The sequence below is a fragment of the Oncorhynchus mykiss genome, chromosome 8, assembly GCF_057628025.1.
Source record: "Oncorhynchus mykiss isolate SJ-2025 chromosome 8, ASM5762802v1, whole genome shotgun sequence".
NCBI lineage: Eukaryota > Metazoa > Chordata > Actinopteri > Salmoniformes > Salmonidae > Oncorhynchus > Oncorhynchus mykiss.
In genome coordinates, this window is record NC_143029.1 from 38,175,001 (window position 1) to 38,196,296 (window position 21,296).

At 44.6% G+C, this 21,296-nt stretch overlaps 1 protein-coding gene across 2 annotated transcripts in view; it reads left to right on the forward strand.

Moving 5' to 3' along the window:
- LOC110530909 (fibronectin type III domain-containing protein 1) overlaps window positions 1–21,296 on the forward strand; it is an 87,488-nt gene that overhangs the window by 14,175 nt on the left and 52,017 nt on the right. For both annotated transcript variants that reach the window (XM_090243392.1, XM_090243393.1), the window contains 7 exons: window positions 1,612–1,680; window positions 7,532–7,813; window positions 7,969–8,067; window positions 15,267–15,384; window positions 15,468–15,655; window positions 16,156–16,263; window positions 20,988–21,182. In XM_090243392.1, coding sequence (XP_090099518.1) covers window positions 1,612–1,680; window positions 7,532–7,813; window positions 7,969–8,067; window positions 15,267–15,384; window positions 15,468–15,655; window positions 16,156–16,263; window positions 20,988–21,182 — 1,059 coding nt within the window. The remainder of the gene's footprint in view (window positions 1–1,611; window positions 1,681–7,531; window positions 7,814–7,968; window positions 8,068–15,266; window positions 15,385–15,467; window positions 15,656–16,155; window positions 16,264–20,987; window positions 21,183–21,296) is intronic.

Sequence of the window (21,296 nt, forward strand, 5' to 3'; positions counted from 1 at the left end):
GAACTCTGCCTAGAAGGCCAGCATCCCGGAGTCGCCTCTTCACTGGTACTATTTAATGAAGCTGCCAGTTGAGGACTTGTGAGGCGTCTATTTCTCTAACTAGACACTGTAATGTATTTGTCCCCTGTGCACCGGGGCCTCCCACTTCTCTTAATATTCTGGTTGGAGCCAGTTTTCTCTGTTCCGTGAAGAGAGTAGTACACAGCGTTGTACAAGATCTTCAGTTTCTTGGCAATTTCTCGCATGGAATAGCCTTCATTTCTCAGAACAAGAATAGACTGACGAGTTTCAGAAGAAAGTCTTTGTTTCTGGCCATTTTGAGCCTGTAATCGAACCCACAAATGCTGATGCTCCAGATACTCAACTAGTCTAAAGAAAGCCATTTTTTTGCTTCTTTAAATCAGAAAAACAATTTTCAGCTGTGCTAAGATAATTGCAAAAGGGTTTTCTAATGATCAAATATCCTATTAAAATGATACACTTGGATTAGCGAAAACAATGTGCCATTGGAACACAGGAGTGATGTTTGCTGATAATGGGCCTCAATACGCCTATGTAGATATTCCATTAAAAATCAGCCGTTTCCAGCTACAATAGTCATTTACAACATTAACAATGTCTACACTGTATTTCTGATCAATTTGAAGTTATTTGAATGGACAAAAATTGTGCTTTTCTTTCAAAAACAAGGACATTTCTAAGTGACCCCAAACTTTTGAACAGTAGTGTGTGTCTGGATGGATGTGTGTGTGTGTGTGTGTCATGTTGTGGTCCCAGCGGTCTATCGAACACCATTCACCATAAATCAGTGCAAACGCTTGTGTGTGTGTGTGCGCGCGCGTGTGAGACGACGTGCTCCTTGCAAATCAATCTGTTCCCACAGCATGCTAGCAGCATTAGTCATCGTAAATAACACCACGTTGCTTCTGCATCATTAATGTGTCTGGCCAGACATAGCGCTCTATTATAGCAACATGTCCATAATATCACTTACGGATGGAGAGGGAGAGAGACAGAGAGAGAGAGAGACAGAGATAGGGGGAGAGTTAGTGAGCGAGACAGGAGTGTGAGAGAGAGAGAGAGAGAGAGAGAGAGAGGGAAGAGTTAGAGAGAGAGACAGAGAGAGGGGAGAGTTAGAGAGAGGGGAGAGTTAGAGTTAGAGTTAGAGAGAGAGGGAGAGGGAGAGGGAGAGAGAGAAGGGAAGAGTTAGACAGCGAGACAGGAGTGAGAGAGAGAGAGAGAGAGACAGAAGGAGGGAGATAGAGATGGGGAGAAACAGAGAGAGAGCGAGAGAGTGTGACAACTCGACTGAAATGTCTGTAACAATAACACAATTTTTCCCAGTACTAATGGAAAGCATATCAAATTATATCTTTGTACTCCCCGATGAAGGCCATGTAGCCGAAACGCAGGTTTTCAACTTTGTTTCCATTGAACATGCCATACAAATAAAGGCATTTTAATTCATTATATGAAGAGTGCCTTGGTCCTCCTTTCTTTTTGCTCACCTGTATTTGTTTGACCTGTGTGACGTCTACAGTACTTGTATGGATGTTTACTTGTTCTAAGTTGACCCTAGGGTTTACCTGTGTATGTTTACCTGTTCCCCAGGTGGTGAGTGGGTCAAACTGGATGGCTTCGCAGTGGCGGACGGGGCACCTGTTAACGCATCAACTCCAGGTAACACCAAAATGAATATTTTAGTCTTAGAAGTTAAACAGTCCTAAGAAGTTCCATTGCAGAAGCAAATATAAAATGTCCCTTCTCCGGTCCTCCGGTTCTAATGTTATGACTCTGGTAGACAGAGAAACAGTCAAGTGGGTCTATCTATCCCGCACCAATGGTATGTCTGCCCTGGCCTGGACCGTAGCACATTGGATCCCCAGGCTTCAGGAAACACAGAGGCTGATATCTGGTGGTCGGAGGATTGTTGAGTCGATGCTCCAGACATCTGCAGGCTGTAGCCCAAGTAAAATTATGCGGAGGACCACTTTCGGGAGATATAATGAGAGAAAGAGAGACAGACAGACAGATAAAAGGAACAAAAAATCAGCTGGTTGAAACCAACTTGGGACATGTCTTAGTCTGCTCTCTGCAGGAGCTCATTTCTCTCTATGAGGTACAGAGAGACAGAGTGGTGCAGAGAGAGATATAATAATAGACGAGATAGGATTTCTCATGTTTCAATGCGCCAACAGTGAAGAGGCGACTCCGGGATGCTGGCCTTCTAGGCAGAGTTGCAAAGAAAAGGGTGGCTAATTTGAAGAATCTCACAATTGTAACACTTTTTTTGTTTACTACATGATTCCATATGTGTTATTTCATCGTGTTGATGCCTTCACTATTATTCGACAACTATAATTCGACGATTATTCGTCCATAGATACAGAACAAAAAGACTGAATGCCTGGGTCGAGTCTCTGGGAACCGAACCAATCAGCAACCTTAGATTTGTGTCAGGACTATATCTTGTGGATGAAATAGTATGAATAAATTAATCAAGTAAAGTTAACGAAAATATGTTCATCATTATTTGAATATGTTGGTAACCTGTTGTATAAAAGTGATAATGCCCTCGAAGCCGGTGTTTGAAGGATATATTGGTACGGATTCCGGCCCTCAACTTCTTTTTCGGGCCTAACAACAACGGTGCCAATATAACCTCCGAACACCGGCTTCGAGGGCATTATCACTTAAATACAGTGCCTTGCGAAAGTATTCGGCCCCCTTGAACTTTGCGACCTTTTGCCACATTTCAGGCTTTAAACATAAAGATATAAAACTGTATTTTTTTGTGAAGAATCAACAACAAGTGGGACACAATCATGAAGTGGAACGACATTTACTGGATATTTCAAACTTTTTTAACAAATCAAAAACTGAAAAAATTGGGCTTGCAAAATTATTCAGCCCCTTTACTTTCAGTGCAGCAAACTCTCTCCAGAAGTTCAGTGAGGATCTCTGAATGATCCAATGATGACCTAAATGACTAATGATGATAAATACAATCCACCTGTGTGTAATCAAGTCTCCGTATAAATGCACATGCACTGTGATAGTCTCAGAGGTCCGTTAAAAGCGCAGAGAGCATCATGAAGAACAAGGAACACACCAGGCAGGTCCGAGATACTGTTGTGAAGAAGTTTAAAGCCGGATTTGGATACAAAAAGATTTCCCAAGCTTTAAACATCCCAAGGAGCACTGTGCAAGCGATAATATTGAAATGGAAGGAGTATCAGACCATTGCAAATCTACCAAGACCTGGACGTCCCTCTAAACGTTCAGCTCATACAAGGAAGAAGACTGATCAGAGATGCAGCCAAGAGGCCCATGATCACTCTGGATGAACTGCAGAGATCTACAGCTGAGGTGGGAGACTCTGTCCATAGGACAACAATCAGTTGTATATTGCACAAATCTGGCCTTTATGGAAGAGTGGCAAGAAGAAAGCCATTTCTTAAAGATATCCATAAAAAGTGTCATTTAAAGTTTGCCACAAGCCACCTGGGAGACACACCAAACATGTGGAAGAAGGTGCTCTGGTCAGATGAAACCAAAATTGAACTTTTTGGCAACAATGCAAAACGTTATGTTTGGCGTAAAAGCAACACAGCTCATCACCCTGAACACACCATCCACACTGTCAAACATGGTGGTGGCAGCATCATGGTTTGGGCCTGCTTTTCTTCATCAGGGACAGGGAAGATGGTTAAAATTGATGGGAAGATGGATGGAGCCAAATACAGGACCATTCTGGAAGAAAACCTGATGGAGTCTGCAAAAGACCTGAGACTGGGACGGAGATTTGTCTTCCAACAAGACAATGATCCAAAACATAAAGCAAGATCTACAATGGAATGGTTCAAAAATAAACATATCCAGGTGTTAGAATGGCCAAGTCAAAGTCCAGACCTGAATCCAATCAAGAATCTGTGGAAAGAACTGAAAACTGCTGTTCACAAATGCTCTTCATCCAACCTCACTGACCTCGAGCTGTTTTACAAGGAGGAATGGGAAAAAAATTCAGTCTCTCGATGTGTAAAACTGATAGACATACCCCAAGCGACTTACAGCTGTAATCGCAGCAAAAGGTGGCGCTACAAAGTATTAACTTAAGCGGGCTGAATAATTTTGCACGCCCAATTTTTCAGTTTTTGATTTGTTAAAAAAGTTTGAAATATCCAATAAATGTCGTTCCACTTCATGATTGTGTCCCACTTGTTGTTGATTCTTCACAAAAAAATACAGTTTTATATCTTTATGTTTGAAGCCTGAAATGTGGCAAAAGGTCGCAAAATTCAAGGGGGCCGAATACTTTCGCAAGTCACTGTATCTCTTGTAGAATTTGCTTAACTTGGTGGAACTTGATGTGCACCAGATTAGCCTAGAACACACTGAAAGAGTGTGAGGTTAGTGGAGGAGTGATGGAGGCAGAAACGCAGTCCACTCCCCTGGCCGATCCTGACAGTAACTACGAAGGTACCTACCCAGTTCCTGATTTACTCTTCCACTTGCCCATTTGATTGGGGACGGTACCCAGAGGTGAGGCTGACCGTGACCCCCAGTCGTTCCATGAAGGCCTTCCAGACACAGGAGGTGAACTGAGGACCACGGTCAGATACAATGTCCGCCGGGATCCCGTAGTGCTGGAAGACGTGAGAGAAGAGAGCCTCCATTGAGACCAGGCAGAGGAATCAAACGACAGGCTTTGGAAAAACCGGTCCACAACGACCAGGGGGGAGGTCTGTGACAAAGTCCAGATGGGACCAGGTTCGTTGTGGAACCGGCAGCATGTGGAGTTTGCCATAGGTGGAGGTGTCTTGCTTTGTGCGTAGGTGGAGCAGGAAGATACGTAGCGGTTGGGCCACCAGACAGTCGATAGTACGGGCTATACATGGGTGCACCGACACAGGTGCTGTGTGTGCCCAGGCGAGGAGACGGTCCCACACATCACAGGGCATGTAGGTACGCCCTTCTGGACAGTTGGCAGGTGAGCCACAATGCGGGACAGAGGAATAATAGGTGTCACTTTCTCCCTCCGATCCTCTGTGTCATACACCCGGGATAACGCATCTGCCTTGATGTTCTTAGATTCTGGCCGGTGGGAGAGGGTAAAGTCACACCTGGCGAAGAATGGGACCCACCTGGCCTGACACGGGTTCAGCCGCTGCTCGAATATACTCTAAGTTCCGGTGGTCCGTCCAAACAAGGAAAGGGTGTTGAGCACCCTCCAGACAGTGCCGCCATGTATTCAGCGCCTTGTTGACGGCCAGCAACTCACGATCCCCCACGATCCCCCATATCCTGGGGTTATGCAACTGTAACTGTAAAACTACGGGGTGTGCAGGAGAGTCTAAGATGAGGAAAGTGATGTGTTCATGGTGGTTGTGAGCAACTGTGAGGGAAATGGGAATCGTGGTCTGGCACACCAGTCCTGTTCCTAGGGGATGGTTGTTAAGGGCGTGGACTGTGATAGGGGCTTGTAAAGGGACTAGAGGAATGCGTGAGAATGAGGCTACGGACCAGTCTAGGAAATTGCCTGCACTGGGGCAAGGCTTAGTGGAGGACCAGGATAGTCTGGGAAGGTGTCGGGGAAGGAGATGGGCTTGGGGGACAGAGACTCCGCATTAGGAGTCCGACTCCCCGCATTAGGAGCAGAGACCCTGTTGACGGTAGCGTTGACGTTCCTCTGGGGGAAGGTGTGTCGTGCCCACCTCCATTGGCTCAGGCTCGCTGGAGGTTCCTGGGAGAGAGCCGAACCCCCGGGATGGGCGCTGACGGGCACTCAGGAGAGTATCCAGGCGGATGGCCATAGCGATGAGCTGGTCCAGATGAGCCAGCTCGGTCTGGATGTCCGCCTGTAGCCCGCTGCGGAAAACCGTCAAAGTGCTAAATAATAAAGTACTCAGGACCGACAAAGACAAATGACAGAGGGAGTTTTATACAGTGATAGAGTGGGGATTGGAACCAGGTGTGCGTAATGATAACGAGACAAGTCCGGAGTTGATGAGTGAAGGGCGTTTGCCAGCAGCAGGTTTGGTAGCAGCTAGAAGGCCGGCGATGCTGATCTCCTGAGCTGGACAGGAGGCGGGAGCCAAAGCGAAGGCTGGTGTGACAGCTGGTTAGCTGGCGGATGAGCAAGAAACAGATGGGAACACAAAGCGCCCTACTGAAATGGTCACTATAACACTATACCAAATAAAAACTTTGAATGTAAAGAAGTGCTTTTTTAAAATGTAGTAGTTAGGATGAATGCAACTCAAAGAGCTAGAATTGACACAATTGTTTAATTTGGGAGGAACTTGTTCTAATTGAGTTGAAACATGATTACCTGAATACATCTGGTCACTTTCTAATGATTATTTCTCAATTAAGTAGTGTTTCAATAACACAATTTAATTAAGTGGATCTGTATTAATAATTTCATGTAAAAAAATCATATGTTTTCATTAGCTGTAACTACTCACAAAAATAGAATTAATCACATCCAAAAATCGTTTTTTTGTGTGTAGCAAACTTGCGTCGTTCCAGACAGAGCTCCACTTAGCTGTGCAGCCAGGGCCAAGGAGGAAAAGAGAGTGGAAAGGTGAATAGAGCAGGGAGGGCTAGGAGAGAAAGGAGAGAGAAAAAGAGAGCGAATGAGAGAGATCCTCCCCAGGTCAGCAAACCCTCTGACATACAGACTTTGTCGCGTCAGGACCTCTTGTCCTATCCTCCTTTAATCCCAACTCCTATTACCTCTCATTGTATTCCCTTCTCTCCTCTCTCTCTCTCGCACTGATCCAGCAGGGAATAATTCATGCAAGTCCACTGACTCACCCTGTCTGACCCTATCTTATGCCCACAATTACTCTGACTTGTCAGGACTGTATCAGCCACTGCTGCATAGGAATACATTTACTCTGAGGGAAAGAAGACAAGAGAGCCTTCCATCTGAGAATGATTATGAGAGACAGAGGGATGAGAGATGAGGAGAAAGCAGGGAAATGTTTTTTTTTTTTAAATGTTGTCCGTGCAATCACTCGGCAAGCCAGCAAAGCAAGGGAGGGGAGGTGAAGACGGATGGGGGGATTGTTGGCCTGTCTGTCTGAGATGGCTGTCCAGGCTGGAGACAGACATCATGTTATTACACCAGGAAGTAAGAAGCAGGAAGTGGGAGCATTGGGAGACTGTGTGGTCCCTGGTCTCTGTCTGTGTCCACGTTGTGACATCTCCCATGATTACAGTGTCTCATACACTCATACACTTGTCTCATACACTTTAACTTTAGGTTATTGGAGAGGAAAGTATTTTGGCAAAGTAGGACATATGGGGAGTTTCCCTGAGTTCTCCATTTCATTTGAAACATTTCAAAACATAATTATGAGATATAAAACTCATTGAAGTGATAATATATTTTTTTAAGACTTGGTACTGGCTTGGCCCTCACACAGTTATCTCAGCATGTCAACGTGAGATACTGTACCTTGTGGTCTCATCAGGGTCAGGTGAACCATGCTGAACTACAGCTGTATTTTTCTCTCTCTTCCAGCTCGTCCATCTCCTACTCCAGACATGTGGACCAGGGCTAACTCCCCTGTCGGGATCCCCGTGAGAACAGGAAGCGGATCAGTGGTTGATGGGGGGGTGCGCCCGTCAGGCCTGACCTCCTCCAAGGGGCAGCGGATCCGGAGACCCCCCCAATCATCCTCCGGCCCTCGTCAGCCAGATAGGGCCAGGGCAGGGACACCCCTGCTGGACCAGAGGTCCCAACACCACCACCATCACACCCAGCCACAGGCTGACCAGAGAAACAGACACAACCCCAAACTAGGTAAGAGCACCTGGATCTCTCTCACACCGGGTTTGCTACTCATTTAGAATATTCTTGTGTGAACAGTATGTAGAGTGTGTGTAGTATGTCCATCCATAGTGTGTCCTAGTGTGTAAACGCTGGCCTATGTGTCTGGTATGTCCCTCTATTCGTAGCGTCTGAGTCCATCTATGTGGTATCACTGCAGGCACAGAGAGCCACGGGGCGGAGCGTGCCAAGCAACAGAGCCACCCTGACCAAAAAAACTCCCCCAGGTAGGCCTTATGACCAGCTTATGACCACCTTATGAGCCTTTATAATATATTTATGAGCCTTTATAACATCCTTAGAAGCCTTTATAATCACGCATAACTATGTCCAGCTGCGAGGAACTCATCTTCAGACAACACTCAAGAGTTTTAAACCATTTCAACCACTCGACTGGCTGAGAATATACAGTAGCAATGTAAAAACAGACTACATATTTTTTGTAAATTCTCAATATGATTGAGTGCCTTTGGAAAGTATTTAGACCCCTTGACTTTTTCAAAAGGTTGTTACGTTACAGCCTAATTATAAATGGATTGAATCAATTCAAATCCACAGCAATCTATACACAAAACCCCATAATGACATAGCAAAAAGAGGTTTGTAGAAATGTTAGCAAATTCATAAAAAAATGGAAAACAGAAATACGTTATTTACATAATTATTTCCTTTGCCTTTGCTATGAGACTCGAAATTGCTTAGCTGCATCCTGTTTCCATTGATCATCCTTGAGATGTTTCTACAACGTGATTGGAGTCCACCTGAAGTCATTTCAATTGATTGGAGATTATTTGGAAAGGCACACACCTGTCCATATACAGTAAGGTCCCAAAGCAAAAACCAAGCCATGAGGTCGAATTAATTGTCCATAGAGTTCAGAGACAGCATTGTGTCGAAGCACAGATCTGGGGAAGGGTACCAACACATTTCTGCAGCATTGAAGGTTCCCAAGAACAACATAGCCTCCATCATTCTCAAATAGAAGAAGTTTGGAACCACTAAGACTCTTCCTAGAGCTGAACGCCCGGCCAAACTGAGCAATCGGGGGAGAAGGGCCTTGGTCAGGGATGTGATCAGAACCCGATGGTCAATGTGACAGTGCACTGGAGTTCCTCTGTGGAGATGGAAGAACTTTCCAGAAGAACAACCATCTCTGCAGCATTCCACCAATCAGGCGTTTATGGTAAAGTGGCAAGACTGAAGCCACTCCTCAGTAAAAGGCACATGACAGCTTGCTTGAAGTTTGCCAAAAGGCACCTAAAGACTCTCAGACCATGAGAAACAAGATTCTCTGATCTGCTGACACCAAGACTGAACTCTTTGACCTGAATGCCAAGCGTCACATCTGGAGGAAACCTTGGCACCATCCCTACGGTGAAGCATGGTGATGGCAGAATCATGCTGTGGGGGTGTTTTTCATCGGTAGAGACTGGGAGTTTAGTCAGGATTCAGGCAAAGATGAACGGAGCAAAGTACAGAGAGATCCTTGATGGACCTAAGACTGGGGTGAATGTTCACCTTCCAAAAAGACAACGACTCTAAGCACACAGCAAGGACAATGCAGGAGTGGCTTCAAGACAAGTCTCTGAATGTCCTTGAGTGGCCCAGCCAAAGCCCGGACTTGAATCCGATCTAACATTTCTAGAGAGACCTGAAAATAGCTGTGCAGCAACACTCACCATCCATCCAGACAGAGCTTGAGAGGATTTGCAGAGAAGAATGGGAGAAACTCCCAAAATACAGGTGTGCCAAGCTTGTAGCGTCATACCCAAGACGACTTGAGGCTGTAATCACTGCCAAAGGTTCTTTAACAAAGTACTGAGTAAAGGGTTTGAATACTTATGTAAATGTAATATTTCAGTTTTTGATTTTTAATAATTTAGCAAACATTTCTAAAAACCTGTTTTTGCTTTGTCATCATGGGGTATTGTCTGTAGATTGATGAGGCGGGAAACCATTGAATACATTTTAGAATAAGGCTGTAACCTAACAACATGTGGAAAAAGTCAAAGGGTCTGAATACTTTCAGAAGGCACTGCATCATAGGAAAACATCATCCTAACACGTTTTGGTAAAAATGTAAAATGTCACACTAGCTGACGTTTTTTCAGTACATTGCAGTCAATGGGGAAAGATATGTGGCACAGGGTTGATAATTTTCTCAATATATTGCAGTCAATGTGAAAAGATGAGTGTCACAGGGTTGAAAAGAGGAGTGTCACAGCGTTGAGTTTTTCTCAATACATTGCAGTCAATGGAACAGGATGAGTGTCACAGGGTTGATGTTTTTCTCAATTCATTGCAGTCAATGTGAAAAGATGTGTAAAAAGGTTGACGTTTTTCTCGTTTATCTCATGTCTGTCGTCTCACTCTCAAACCGCCTTTTCATCCCTCCTCATTTTCTTCTCTCTCCTTTCCCCTTTCACCTCCACCCTCTCTCACCCTCTCCCTCACTCTCCCTCACTCTCCCCCTTCTCTCTCTCCTTCTTTCCCTGCCTCCCCTTCCTCTCCCCCTCCTCTACCTCCCTCCTCTTTCCCTCCTCTGTCTGTCTGTCTGTTGACTCTCTCAACCCTTCCTCCTCTCTCTCCCACTCCCTGCACTCTCTCCCACAGACAGGCAGACAGGCAAGCATACAGACAGACAGACAGACAGACAGACAGACAGACAGACAGACAGACAGACAGACAGACAGACAGACAGACATGCCACATTCGGGATCAACCCTAAACATAGCCTCAACCCTAAGCCTAACCCTAGCTTCATATCAACTCCCTGCTAACCCCAACCCTAGTCCACGCTTCATCTCCACATCTTGGCTCAGCCCTAACAATAGGCACATCCCTAACATTAACTTATTGTCCACATCCCGGCTCAACCCTAACTCCAAGAGCTGAGTCAAGATGTGGAGAGCTAGGGTTAGGGTTGTTACTAGGGTTAGTGTTGAGCCAGGTTGTGGACATGAAGCTAGGTTTACGGTTGAGTTTAAAGTTTGTCTGCCTACCTGTCTGTTTATTTGTCTGTCTGTCTCTCTGTCTCACTGTCTCTCTGTCTGTCTGTGAGTGGATACAGTATATCAGTCAGTCTGTATGTCTTGTCTGTCTGTGAGTTTGTATGTCAGTCTGTCTGGTTTACCCCCACTGTATTCACATCCTACCATACCTTTGTCAATACATGCTCCAAGATGGCATAGCAGTCAGAAGTCTTTTGTCCTCATCTTGTCGTGTCCCGTGTATATATATATATATATTTACAACTTTCTTCGCATACCTTTTTTATATATATTTTTTATTTTCCATAAACTCATCTTCAAAACATTCTCCTGCAACCCGCCTCACCAATTTATATTTTAAAAAAAGAAAGTATTATTTACCTCAAATCTGTAGTCCTCCATAGAAGCTAGCCAGAAGCTAGCCAGAAGCTAGCCTGAAGCTAACCAGAAGCTAATCAGAAGCTAGTTAGCTTCTTTACTGGCTAATCGTTAGTATTCAGCTAACCACGGTTTGTGGTCATCAGCTATCCTTTAGCTCGAAAATCTATCGGCAGTTTTGTACGGCGCGGCTCGGACCGGGACATACCGGACCTATTTTTCTCTCCATGTCCCCGGATTTCAACCGCTAACTCTGGACATTTATACCTGGATCTCGCAGCTAGCTAGCTGCTATCCGTGTGACTAACGGCTTCCGTCGATTCCGGAGAAAACATCAATTATTCCGGAGCTAGCCAGCTGAAGAGTTCCATCAGTCACTCATGGGCGAGCCCCACCGGGCCTTCACAACTGGACTACCGATGTTATCTACCCTAGGGAGTTATCTGGCTGGCTCCTCCGTCGCGACGTTACCTGAATGCCCATCTGCGGTCCGCTAATCGTTAGCAATCTTATCGGCTGCTATCTGAATAGACCTATCGGACAATTTATTTTATTTTTTATTTTTTGCTTGGGCCTCTATAACTATATCTATTTTTATTTTATTTTTTTGCGAATTGGATTCATCCCCTCTACCACACGGAACCCCACTAATCCTACCAACGGAAACGCACAAAGTGGCTAAAAACAGACCTCCATCCTATGCTAGCTTGCTACCGATGGCCCGGCTAGCTGTCTGAATCGCTGTGACCCCAACCAACCTCACTACTCACTGGACCCTTTTGATCACTCGACTAAGCATGCCTCTCCTTAATGTCAAGATGCCTTGTCCATTGCTGTTCTGGTTAGTTTTTATTGGCTTATTTCACTTTAGAGCCTCAAGTCCTGCTAACTATACCTTATCCAACCTATTAGTTCCACCACACACACATGCGATGACTAATCTAATCTCCTGGTTTCAATGATGTTTCTAGAGACAATATCTCTCTCATCATCACTCAATACCTAGGTTTACCTCCACTGTATTCACATCCTACCATACCTTTGTCTGTACATTATACCTTGAAGCTATTTTATCGCCCCCAGAAACCTCCTTTTACTCTCTGTTCCAGACGTTCTAGACGACCAATTCTTATTGCTTTTAGCCATACCCTTATCCTACTCCTCCTCTGTTCCTCTGGCGATGTAGAGGTGAATCCAGGCCCTGCAGTGCCTAGCTCCACTCCTATTCCCCAGGTGCTCTCTTTTGATGACTTCTGTAACCGTAATGTCCTTGGTTTCATGCATGTTAACATTAGAAGCCTCCTCCCTAAGTTTGTTTTATTCACTGCTTTAGCACACTCTGCCAACCCGGATGTTCTAGCTGTGTCTGAATCCTGGCTTAGGAAGACCACCAAAAATTCTGAAATGTTCATCCCAAACTACAACATTTTCAGACAAGATAGAACTGCCAAAGGGGGCGGTGTTGCAATCTACTGCAAAGATAGCCTGCAGAGTTCTGTCCTACTATCCAGGTCTGTACCCAAACAATTTGAACTTCTACTTTTAAAAATCCACCTCTCTAAAAACAAGTCTCTCACCGTTGCAGCCTGCTATAGACCACCCTCTGCCCCCAGCTGTGCGCTGGACACCATATGTGAACTGATTGCCCCCCATCTATCTTCAGAGCTCGTGCTGCTAGGCGACCTAAACTGGAACATGCTTAACACCACAGCCATCCTACAATCTAAGTTTGATGCCCTCAATCTTACACAAATTATCAATGAACCTACCAGGTACCTCCCCAAAGCCTTAAACACTTGCCCTCTAAATACACCTCTGCTTTCTTCAACCAAGATCTCAGCGATCACTGCCTCATTGCCTGCATCCGTAATGGGTCAACGGTCAAACGACCTCCACTCATCACTGTCAAACGCTCCCTGAAACACTTCAGCGAGCAGGCCTTTCTAATCGACCTGGCCGGGGTATCCTGGAAGGATATTGATCTCATCCCGTCAGTAGAGGATGCCTGTTTTTTTTTTTTAAATGCCTTCCTAACCATCTTAAATAAGCATGTCCCATTCAAGAAATGTAGAACCAGGAACAGATATATCCCTTGGTTCTCCCCAGACCTGACTGCCCTTAACTAACACAAAAATATCCTATGGCGTTCTGCATTAGCATCGAACAGCCCCCGCAATATGCAACTTTTCAGGGAAGTTAGGAACCAATATACACAGGCAGTTAGGAAAGCAAAGGCTAGCTTTTTCAAACACGGAAGGAAACAGCCCTGCACCCCTCACTGCAACTTGCCCAAGCCTCCCCCATTTCTCCGTCACCCAAATCCAGATAACTGATGTTCTGAAAGAGCTGCAAAATCTTGAACCCTACAAATCAGCAGGGCTAGACAATCTGGACCCTCTCTTCCTAAAATTATCCGCCGAAATTGTTGCAACCCCTATTACTAGCTTGTTCAACCTCTCTTTCGTATCATCTGAGATCCCCAAAGATTTGAAAGCTGCCGCAGTCATCCCCCTCTTCAAAGGAGGAGACACTCTAGGCCCAAACTGCTACAGACATATATATATCTATCCTACCCTGCCTTTCGAAGGTCTTCGAAAGCCAAGTTAACAAACAGATCACCGACCATTTCGAATCACACCGTAACTTCTCCGCTATGCAATCTGGTTTCAGAGCTGGTCATGGGTGCACCTCAGCCATGCTCAAGGTCCTAAACGACATCATAACCACCATCGATAAGAGACAATAGTGTGCAGCTGTATTCATCGACCTGGCCAAGGCTTTCAACTCTGTCAATCACCACATTCTTATTGGCAGACTCAACAGCCTTGGTTTCTCAAATGACTGCATCGCCTGGTTCACCAACTACTTCTCTGACAGAGTCAAATCGAAGGGCCTGTTGTCCGGACCTCTGGCAGTCTCTATGGGGGCGCCACAGGGTTCAATTCTCGGGCCAATTCTTTTCTCTGTATACATCAATGATGTCGCTCTTGCTACTGGTGATTCTCTGATGCACCTCTACGTAGACGACACCATTCTGTATACTTCTGGCCCTTCTTTGGACACTGTGTTAACTAACCTCCAGACGAGCTTCAATGCCATACAACTCTCATTCCATGGCCTCCAACTGCTCTTAAACGCAAGTAAAACTAAATGCATGTTATTCAATCGATCACTGCCCGCACCTGCTCGACCGTCCAGCATCACTACACTGGACGGCTTTGACTTAGAATACATGGACAACTACAAATACCTAGGTGTCTGGTTAGACTGTAAACTCTCCTTCCAGACTCACATTAAGCATCTCCAATCCAAAATTACATCTAGAATCGGCTTCCTATATCGCAACAAAGCATCCTTCACTCATGTTGCCAAACATCCCCTCGTAAAACTGACCATCCTACCGATCCTCGACTTTGGTGACGTCATCTATAAAATAGCCTCCAACACACTACTCAACAAACTGGATGCAGTCTATCATAGTGCCATCCGTTTTGTCACCAAAGCCCCATACACTACCCACCATTGAAAATAAAAGTCTGTCTGTCTGCCTGCCTTTCTCCCTCTCTGTCTATCTGAGTGGATCTGTGTTTCTGTTTGTCTGTCTGAGTGTTTCACCAATTTACCCATTGCAGCTTTTTGCCTTGAATGCAATGTATTGACTTGTGTGCCAATTCCCTTGAAGCATATCTATGCGTCAATATCCTGTCTGTGGAGTTGGGAAAATGGAGAGAGAGGTGGAGGTGGGGGAGAGGATGGAGTGAGTGGAGAGAGGGAGAAAATATTAGAGGGAGGGGGAAAGAAGGCCGGAGATAGAATGTAAATACTGGTATGTATTAACATACACATCAACCCTGTGACACTCATCTTGTCTCATTGACTGCAATGTATTGAGATAAATGTCAACCCTGTGTCACTCATTCTTTCCCATTCCCTGAATTGTATTGAGAAGAACAACAGCTGCTGTAATATTTGACATTTTCTGTCTGATAATGGGCTGCAATTCTACTTAGACCTGCAGCCCTCTAGACCATGTTTATTGTTATTTGTTCCCCATGCAGAGCCTGAGGAGTATGAGGCCAAAGACATCGGTGTGAGGGTCATGTCCCCTCAGTCTGTCCTCATCAGCTGGGTGGACCCGGCTATCGAGATGGAGAAGGTCCTACCTGGTGGCTCCAGGTGAGAGTGGGCTCGTGCTTGTGAGTGTGTGTGAGTGTGTGTGAGTGTGTGAGAGAGAATGTAATGTCTCTTCCTCTCTCCAGACACTACACAGTGAAGTACAGGGAGAAGGGTGAGTCTGCTCGTTGGGAGTACAAGGAGACCACCCAGAGGAGGCTGCTGATAGATACCCTGTCAGCTGACGGGATGTACGAGTTCTCCGTCCGAATCTCCCAGGGAGACAACCACGGCAAGTGGAGCGTGTCCGTGTTCCAGAGGACCCCAGAATCTGGTAGGTTTTCTTACTGCCTGTCTGAAAATATAAGATAAACCCAAGTCTTCCATGTAATTTCCCATTTTTTAAGAGAGTAAATGGCATCCTACAGTGTCATACAAATGAAAGATTTAGGGGTAAATCATAGTTCTAACCGGTTTTGGCGTTCATTCATATTTCATTCAGATTATTCCCTTCAATGAAATCCGTCATGAAAACTTCTGCCATAATTCATAGCTGCTTCTGACTGAATAAGTAAGGGTTCAGGGAGATTTTCAGCATGGCTGGCTCCGACTTGGAGCTCTAATCTAAATTTCCTTAGAGGATCTCTGGGTTTTATTCTCTGGAAATCTATAACAGGACGTGAATTTTTCCCCATTTGAACCCCATTGGCAGGAGAAACACTACTGTTACTGTTACAGCGTCTTTCTTTCTGCTCTCCTTGCTCCTGTTTTCTCTCTCGGGACTCATTATTTCTCCTCCTTTTTTCCATCCCTTTTTTCCTCTGTGTTCTTAAGCTCCCTCTGGTCCTCCGGAGAACTTTGATGTGAAGCCACTGAGAGGGAAGGGAACCGCTGTCACGGCGACCTGGGACCCGCCTGAGGAACCCAACGGGAGGATACGAGGTTCGAACACGAGAACCTTCAGGGGATTACTTCACTGTATCTCTCTTATTAATCAATCACATAATATATAGGGTATATGTAAAAGACAAAATAAACATTGCCCCTTTTTTTTCTTGGCCCAGCAAATCAAGCATGCTAATCTCGGAGTTGAATTAGATGACACGACTTTGGGGATATTATTGTATGCAGATGATAGTGTCCTCCTTGCAGAGAGTGAGTTTGAATTGCAATGTATGTTGAACACTGTCAATCTCTGGTGTACCAAATGGAGATGAATGATTAACCAAGATAAATGCAGATAATCCAGATAATGCACTTAAAAAAAAGGGTAGGGTAAGAAGTATTCATGGCTTCTCTTTTGGAACAATGCCCTTAAACTACACAAGCTCATATAAATACCTTGGTTTCCTTTTTGATAAATATATTTATTTTTATTTGATTTATTTAACCTTTATTTAACCAGGTAGGCTAGTTGAGAACAAGTTCTCATTTGCAACTGCGACCTGGCCAAGATAAAGCATAGGAATTTGACACATACAACAACGCAGAGTTACACATGGAATAAACAAAACATACAGTCAATAATACAGTAGAACAAAAGAAAACAAAAAGTCTATATACAGTGAGTGCAAATGAGGTAAGTTAAGGCAATAAATAGGCCATGGTGGTCGAAGTAATTACAATATAGCAATTAAACACTGGAATGGTAGATGTGCAGAAGATGAATGTGCAAGTAGAGATACTGGGGTGCAAAGGAACAAGATCAATAAATAAATGCAGTATGGGGATGAGGTAGGTAGATAGATTGGCTGTTTACAGATAGGCTATGTACAGGTGCAGTGGTTTGTGAGCTGCTCTGACAGCTGGTGCTTAAAGCTAGTGAGGGAGATATGAGTCTCCAGCTTCAGTGATTTTTGCAGTTCGTGCCAGTCATTGGCAGCAGAGAACTGGAAGGAAAGGAGGAATTGGCTTTGGGGGGGACCAGTGAGATATACCTGCTGGAGCGCGTGCTATGAGTGGGTGCTGCTATGGTGACCAGTGAGCTGAGATAAGGCGGGGCTTTACCTAGCAGAGACTTGTAGATAACCTGTAGCCAGTGGGTTTGGCGACAAGTATGAAGCGAGGGCCAACTAACGAGAGCGTACAGGTCGCAATGGTGGGTAGTGTATGGGGCTTTGGTGACAAAACGGATGGCACTATGATAGACTGCATCCAGTTTGTTGAGTAGTGTGTTGGAGGCTATTTTATAGATGACATCACCAAAGTCGAGGATCCGTAGGATGGTCAGTTTTACAAGGGGATGTTTGGCAACATGAGTGAGGGATGCTTTGTTGCGATATAGGAAGCCGATTCTAGATGTAATTTTGGATTGGAGATGCTTAATGTGAGTCTGGAAGGAGAGTTTACAGTCTAACCAGACACCCAGGTATTTGTAGTTGTCCATGTATTCTAAGTCAAAGCCGTCCAGTGTAGTGATGCTGGACGGTCGAGCAGGTGCGGGCAGTGATCGATTGAATAACATGCATTTAGTTTTACTTGCGTTTAAGAGCAGTTGGAGGCCATGGAAGGAGAGTTGTATGGCATTGGAGGTGTCTGCGTAAAGGTGGATCAGAGAATCACCAGCAGCAAGAGCAACATCATTGATGTACAGTATACAGAGAAGAGAGTCGGCCCGAGGATTGAACCCTGTGGCACACCCATAGAGACTACCAGAGGTCCGGACAACAGACCCTCCGATTTGACACACTGAACTCTATCAGAGAAGTAGTTGGTGAACCAGGCGAGGCAATCATTGGAGAAACCAAGGCTGTCGAGTCTGTCAATAAGAATGTGGTGATTGACAGAGTCGAAAGCCTTGGCCAGGTCGATGAATACGGCTGCACAGTAATGTCTCTCATCAATGGCAGTTATGATGTCGTTTAGACCTTGAGCGTGGCTGAGGTGCACCCATGACCAGCTCTGAAACCAGATTGCATAGCGGAGAAGGTACGGTGGGATTCGAAATGGTCGGTGATCTGTTTGTTAACTTGGCTTTCGAAGGCCTCAGAAAGACACGGTAGGATAGATATATGTCTGTAGGGTCTAGAGTGTCACCCCCTTTGAAGAGGGGGATGACCGCGGCAGCTTTCCAATCTTTGGGATTCTCAGACAATGCGAAAGAGAGGTTGAAAAGGCTAGTAATAGGGGTTGCAACAATTTCGGCAGATAATTTTAAAAAGAGAGGGTCCAGATTGTCTAGCCCGGCTGATTTGTAGGGGTCCAGATTTTGCAGCTCTTTCAGAACATCAGCTATCTGGATTTGGGTGAAGGAGAAATGGTGGGGGCATTGGTGGGTTGCTGTTGAGGGTGTCGGGCAGTTGACCGGGATAGGGGTAGCCAGGTGGAAAGCATGGCCAGCCGTAGAGAAATGCTTATTGAAATTCTCAATTATCGTGGATTTATCGGTGGTAACAGTGTTTCCTAGCCCCCAGAGCAGTGGGCAGCTGGGAGGAGGTGCTCTTCTCCATTGACTTTACAGTGTCCCAGAACTTTTTTGAGTTAGTACTACATGATGCAAATTTCTGTTTGAAAAAGATAGCCTTAGCTTTCCTAACTGCCTGTGTATATTTTGTTCCTAACTTCCCTGAAAAGTTGCATATCACGGGGGCTATTCAATGCTAATGCAGAACGCCACAGATTGTTTTTGTGCTGGTCAAGGGCAGACAGGTCTGGAATGAACCAAGGACTATATATATTCCTAGTTCAATTTTTTTTTGAATGTATGACCTTTGAAGAGGGTATAAAGTCTGTATCAGATTATGCAGGGAGAGCATTGGGGTCTGTTGTAAGTAAACTGAAAATCTGTAAAGACCATGACTATGGTATCTATTCACAGCTCTATAATTCATGTGTGTGTCCTATACTGAACTATGCTGCTGGAACCTGGGGTTTTATCAAATCCAAAACTATTCAGAATAGAGCCATACAATATTTTTTGGGAGTGCATAAGTTTTCCCCAAGCCTTGCTATTCAAGGTGACATGGGGTGGAACCCAGTGAAATATGGCAGAGTGGTGAAATGATTAGGTTATGGAATATGCCAGAGGACAGAATAACAAACAGCTTTTTAACTGGGTTTAAACACACAACTACCCCTGGAGAAAGGAAATCAATTCCACAATTAAGGAAGCTGATCTACAACACATATTTCAAAACAAATTACTCTGCAATGTCAATATGATCAAACACAAGTTAATCCTAACCTACAAAGAAAAATAGTCAACTGACATATGGCTAAACCCAAACTCAGAACTCAGAACAACCAGATCAAAAACGGCAACAATCCAGAACCTTATATCACCTCTCACTTAACCAGAAACCAATGGTCCTTGTGTGCTCAGTTGAAAACCGGGATAGTGCCTCTGGCAATTGAAGTAGGTAGGTTCAATGCCATAGATGAAGAAGAATGAATATGTACAGTCTGTGATTTAGGAGAGGTAGAGAATGAACTGCACTTTTTATTGTATAATACTTTATATGATCATTTGAGAGCTATACTGTTTGATACAATTTTTCTGGATTAGAGATGAAGAAAAACTTGAATGGCTATTTTAGCAAAGATGGTTGCAACTTTTATCTCCAAAGCTTGGGAGATGCAACAAGACAAGTTAAAAGGTTTTTGTTTTGTTTTGTTTCCTCAATTGTCTGTCATTGCCATATGAACGTATGTTTCTACTGAATATACACTGAGTATACAAAATATTAAGAACACCTGCAGCTTCGTTAAATAGTACCCGTAAAACACCAGTCTCATCATCAACAGTGAAGAGGCGACTCTGGGTTGCAAAGAAAAAGCCATATCTCAGACTGGCCAATGAAAATAAAAGATTAAGATGGGCAAAATAACACAGACACTGGACAGAGGAACTCTGCCTAGAAGGCTAGCATCCCGGAGTCGCCTCTTCACTGTTGACGTTGAGACTGGTGTTTTGCGAGTACTATTTAATGAAGCTGCCAGTTGAAGACTTGTGAGGTGTCTGTTTCTCAAACTAGACACTCTAATGTACTTGTCCTCTTGCTCAGTTGTGCACCGGGGCCTCCCATTCCTCTCTCTATTCTGGTTAAAGCCAGGTTGCGCTGTTCTGTGAAGGGAGTAGTACACAGCGTTATACGAGATATTCAGTTTCTTGGCAATTTCTTGCATGAAATAGCCTTCATTTCTCAGAACAAGAATAGACTGACGAGTTTCAGAAGAAAGTCTTTGTTTCTGGCCATTTTGAGCCTGTAATTGAACCCACAAATGCTGATGCTTGAGATACTCAACTAGTATAAAGAAGGTCAGTTTTATTGCTTCTTTAATCAGAACAACTGTTTTCAGCTGTGTTAACAAAATTGCAAAGGGGTTTTCTAATGATCAATTAGCCTTTTAAAATGATAAACTTGGATTAGCTAACACAACGTGCCATTGGAACACAGGAGTGATGGTTGCTGATAATGGGCCTCTGTATACCTATGTAGATATTCCATTAAAAATCAGCCGTTTCCAGCTACAATTGTCATTTACAACATTAACAATGTCTACACTGTATTTCTGATCAATTTGATGTTATTTTAATGGACAAAAAAATCGCTTTTCTTTCAAAAACAAGGACGGTGTTTGAACGGTAGTGTACTTTGTGTCCCTCATTTACTCAAGTGTTTTCAGTTGGTGCTAATTTGTAATGATCCTGGTCCTCCTCCCCTCAGAGTACATAATGTCCTATGCTCCTGCCATGAAACCCTTTGGGATGAAGTCAGTGACATACCGCGGCAGCACCACCTCAGCCATCATAGACGGCTTCCTGCCTGGGGACCTCTACATCTTCAAGATCAGAGCCACCAACAGGAGGGGCCAGGGCCCCCAGACCAAAGCCTTTAGCGTAGCCATGCCTGGAGGCACCGGTAAGCATATCTACTTTGTGTGTGTGTGTGTGTGTGTGTGTGTGTGTGTGTGTGTGTGTGTGTGTGTGTGTGTGTGTGTGTGTGTGTGTGTGTGTGTGTGTGTGTGTGTGTGCG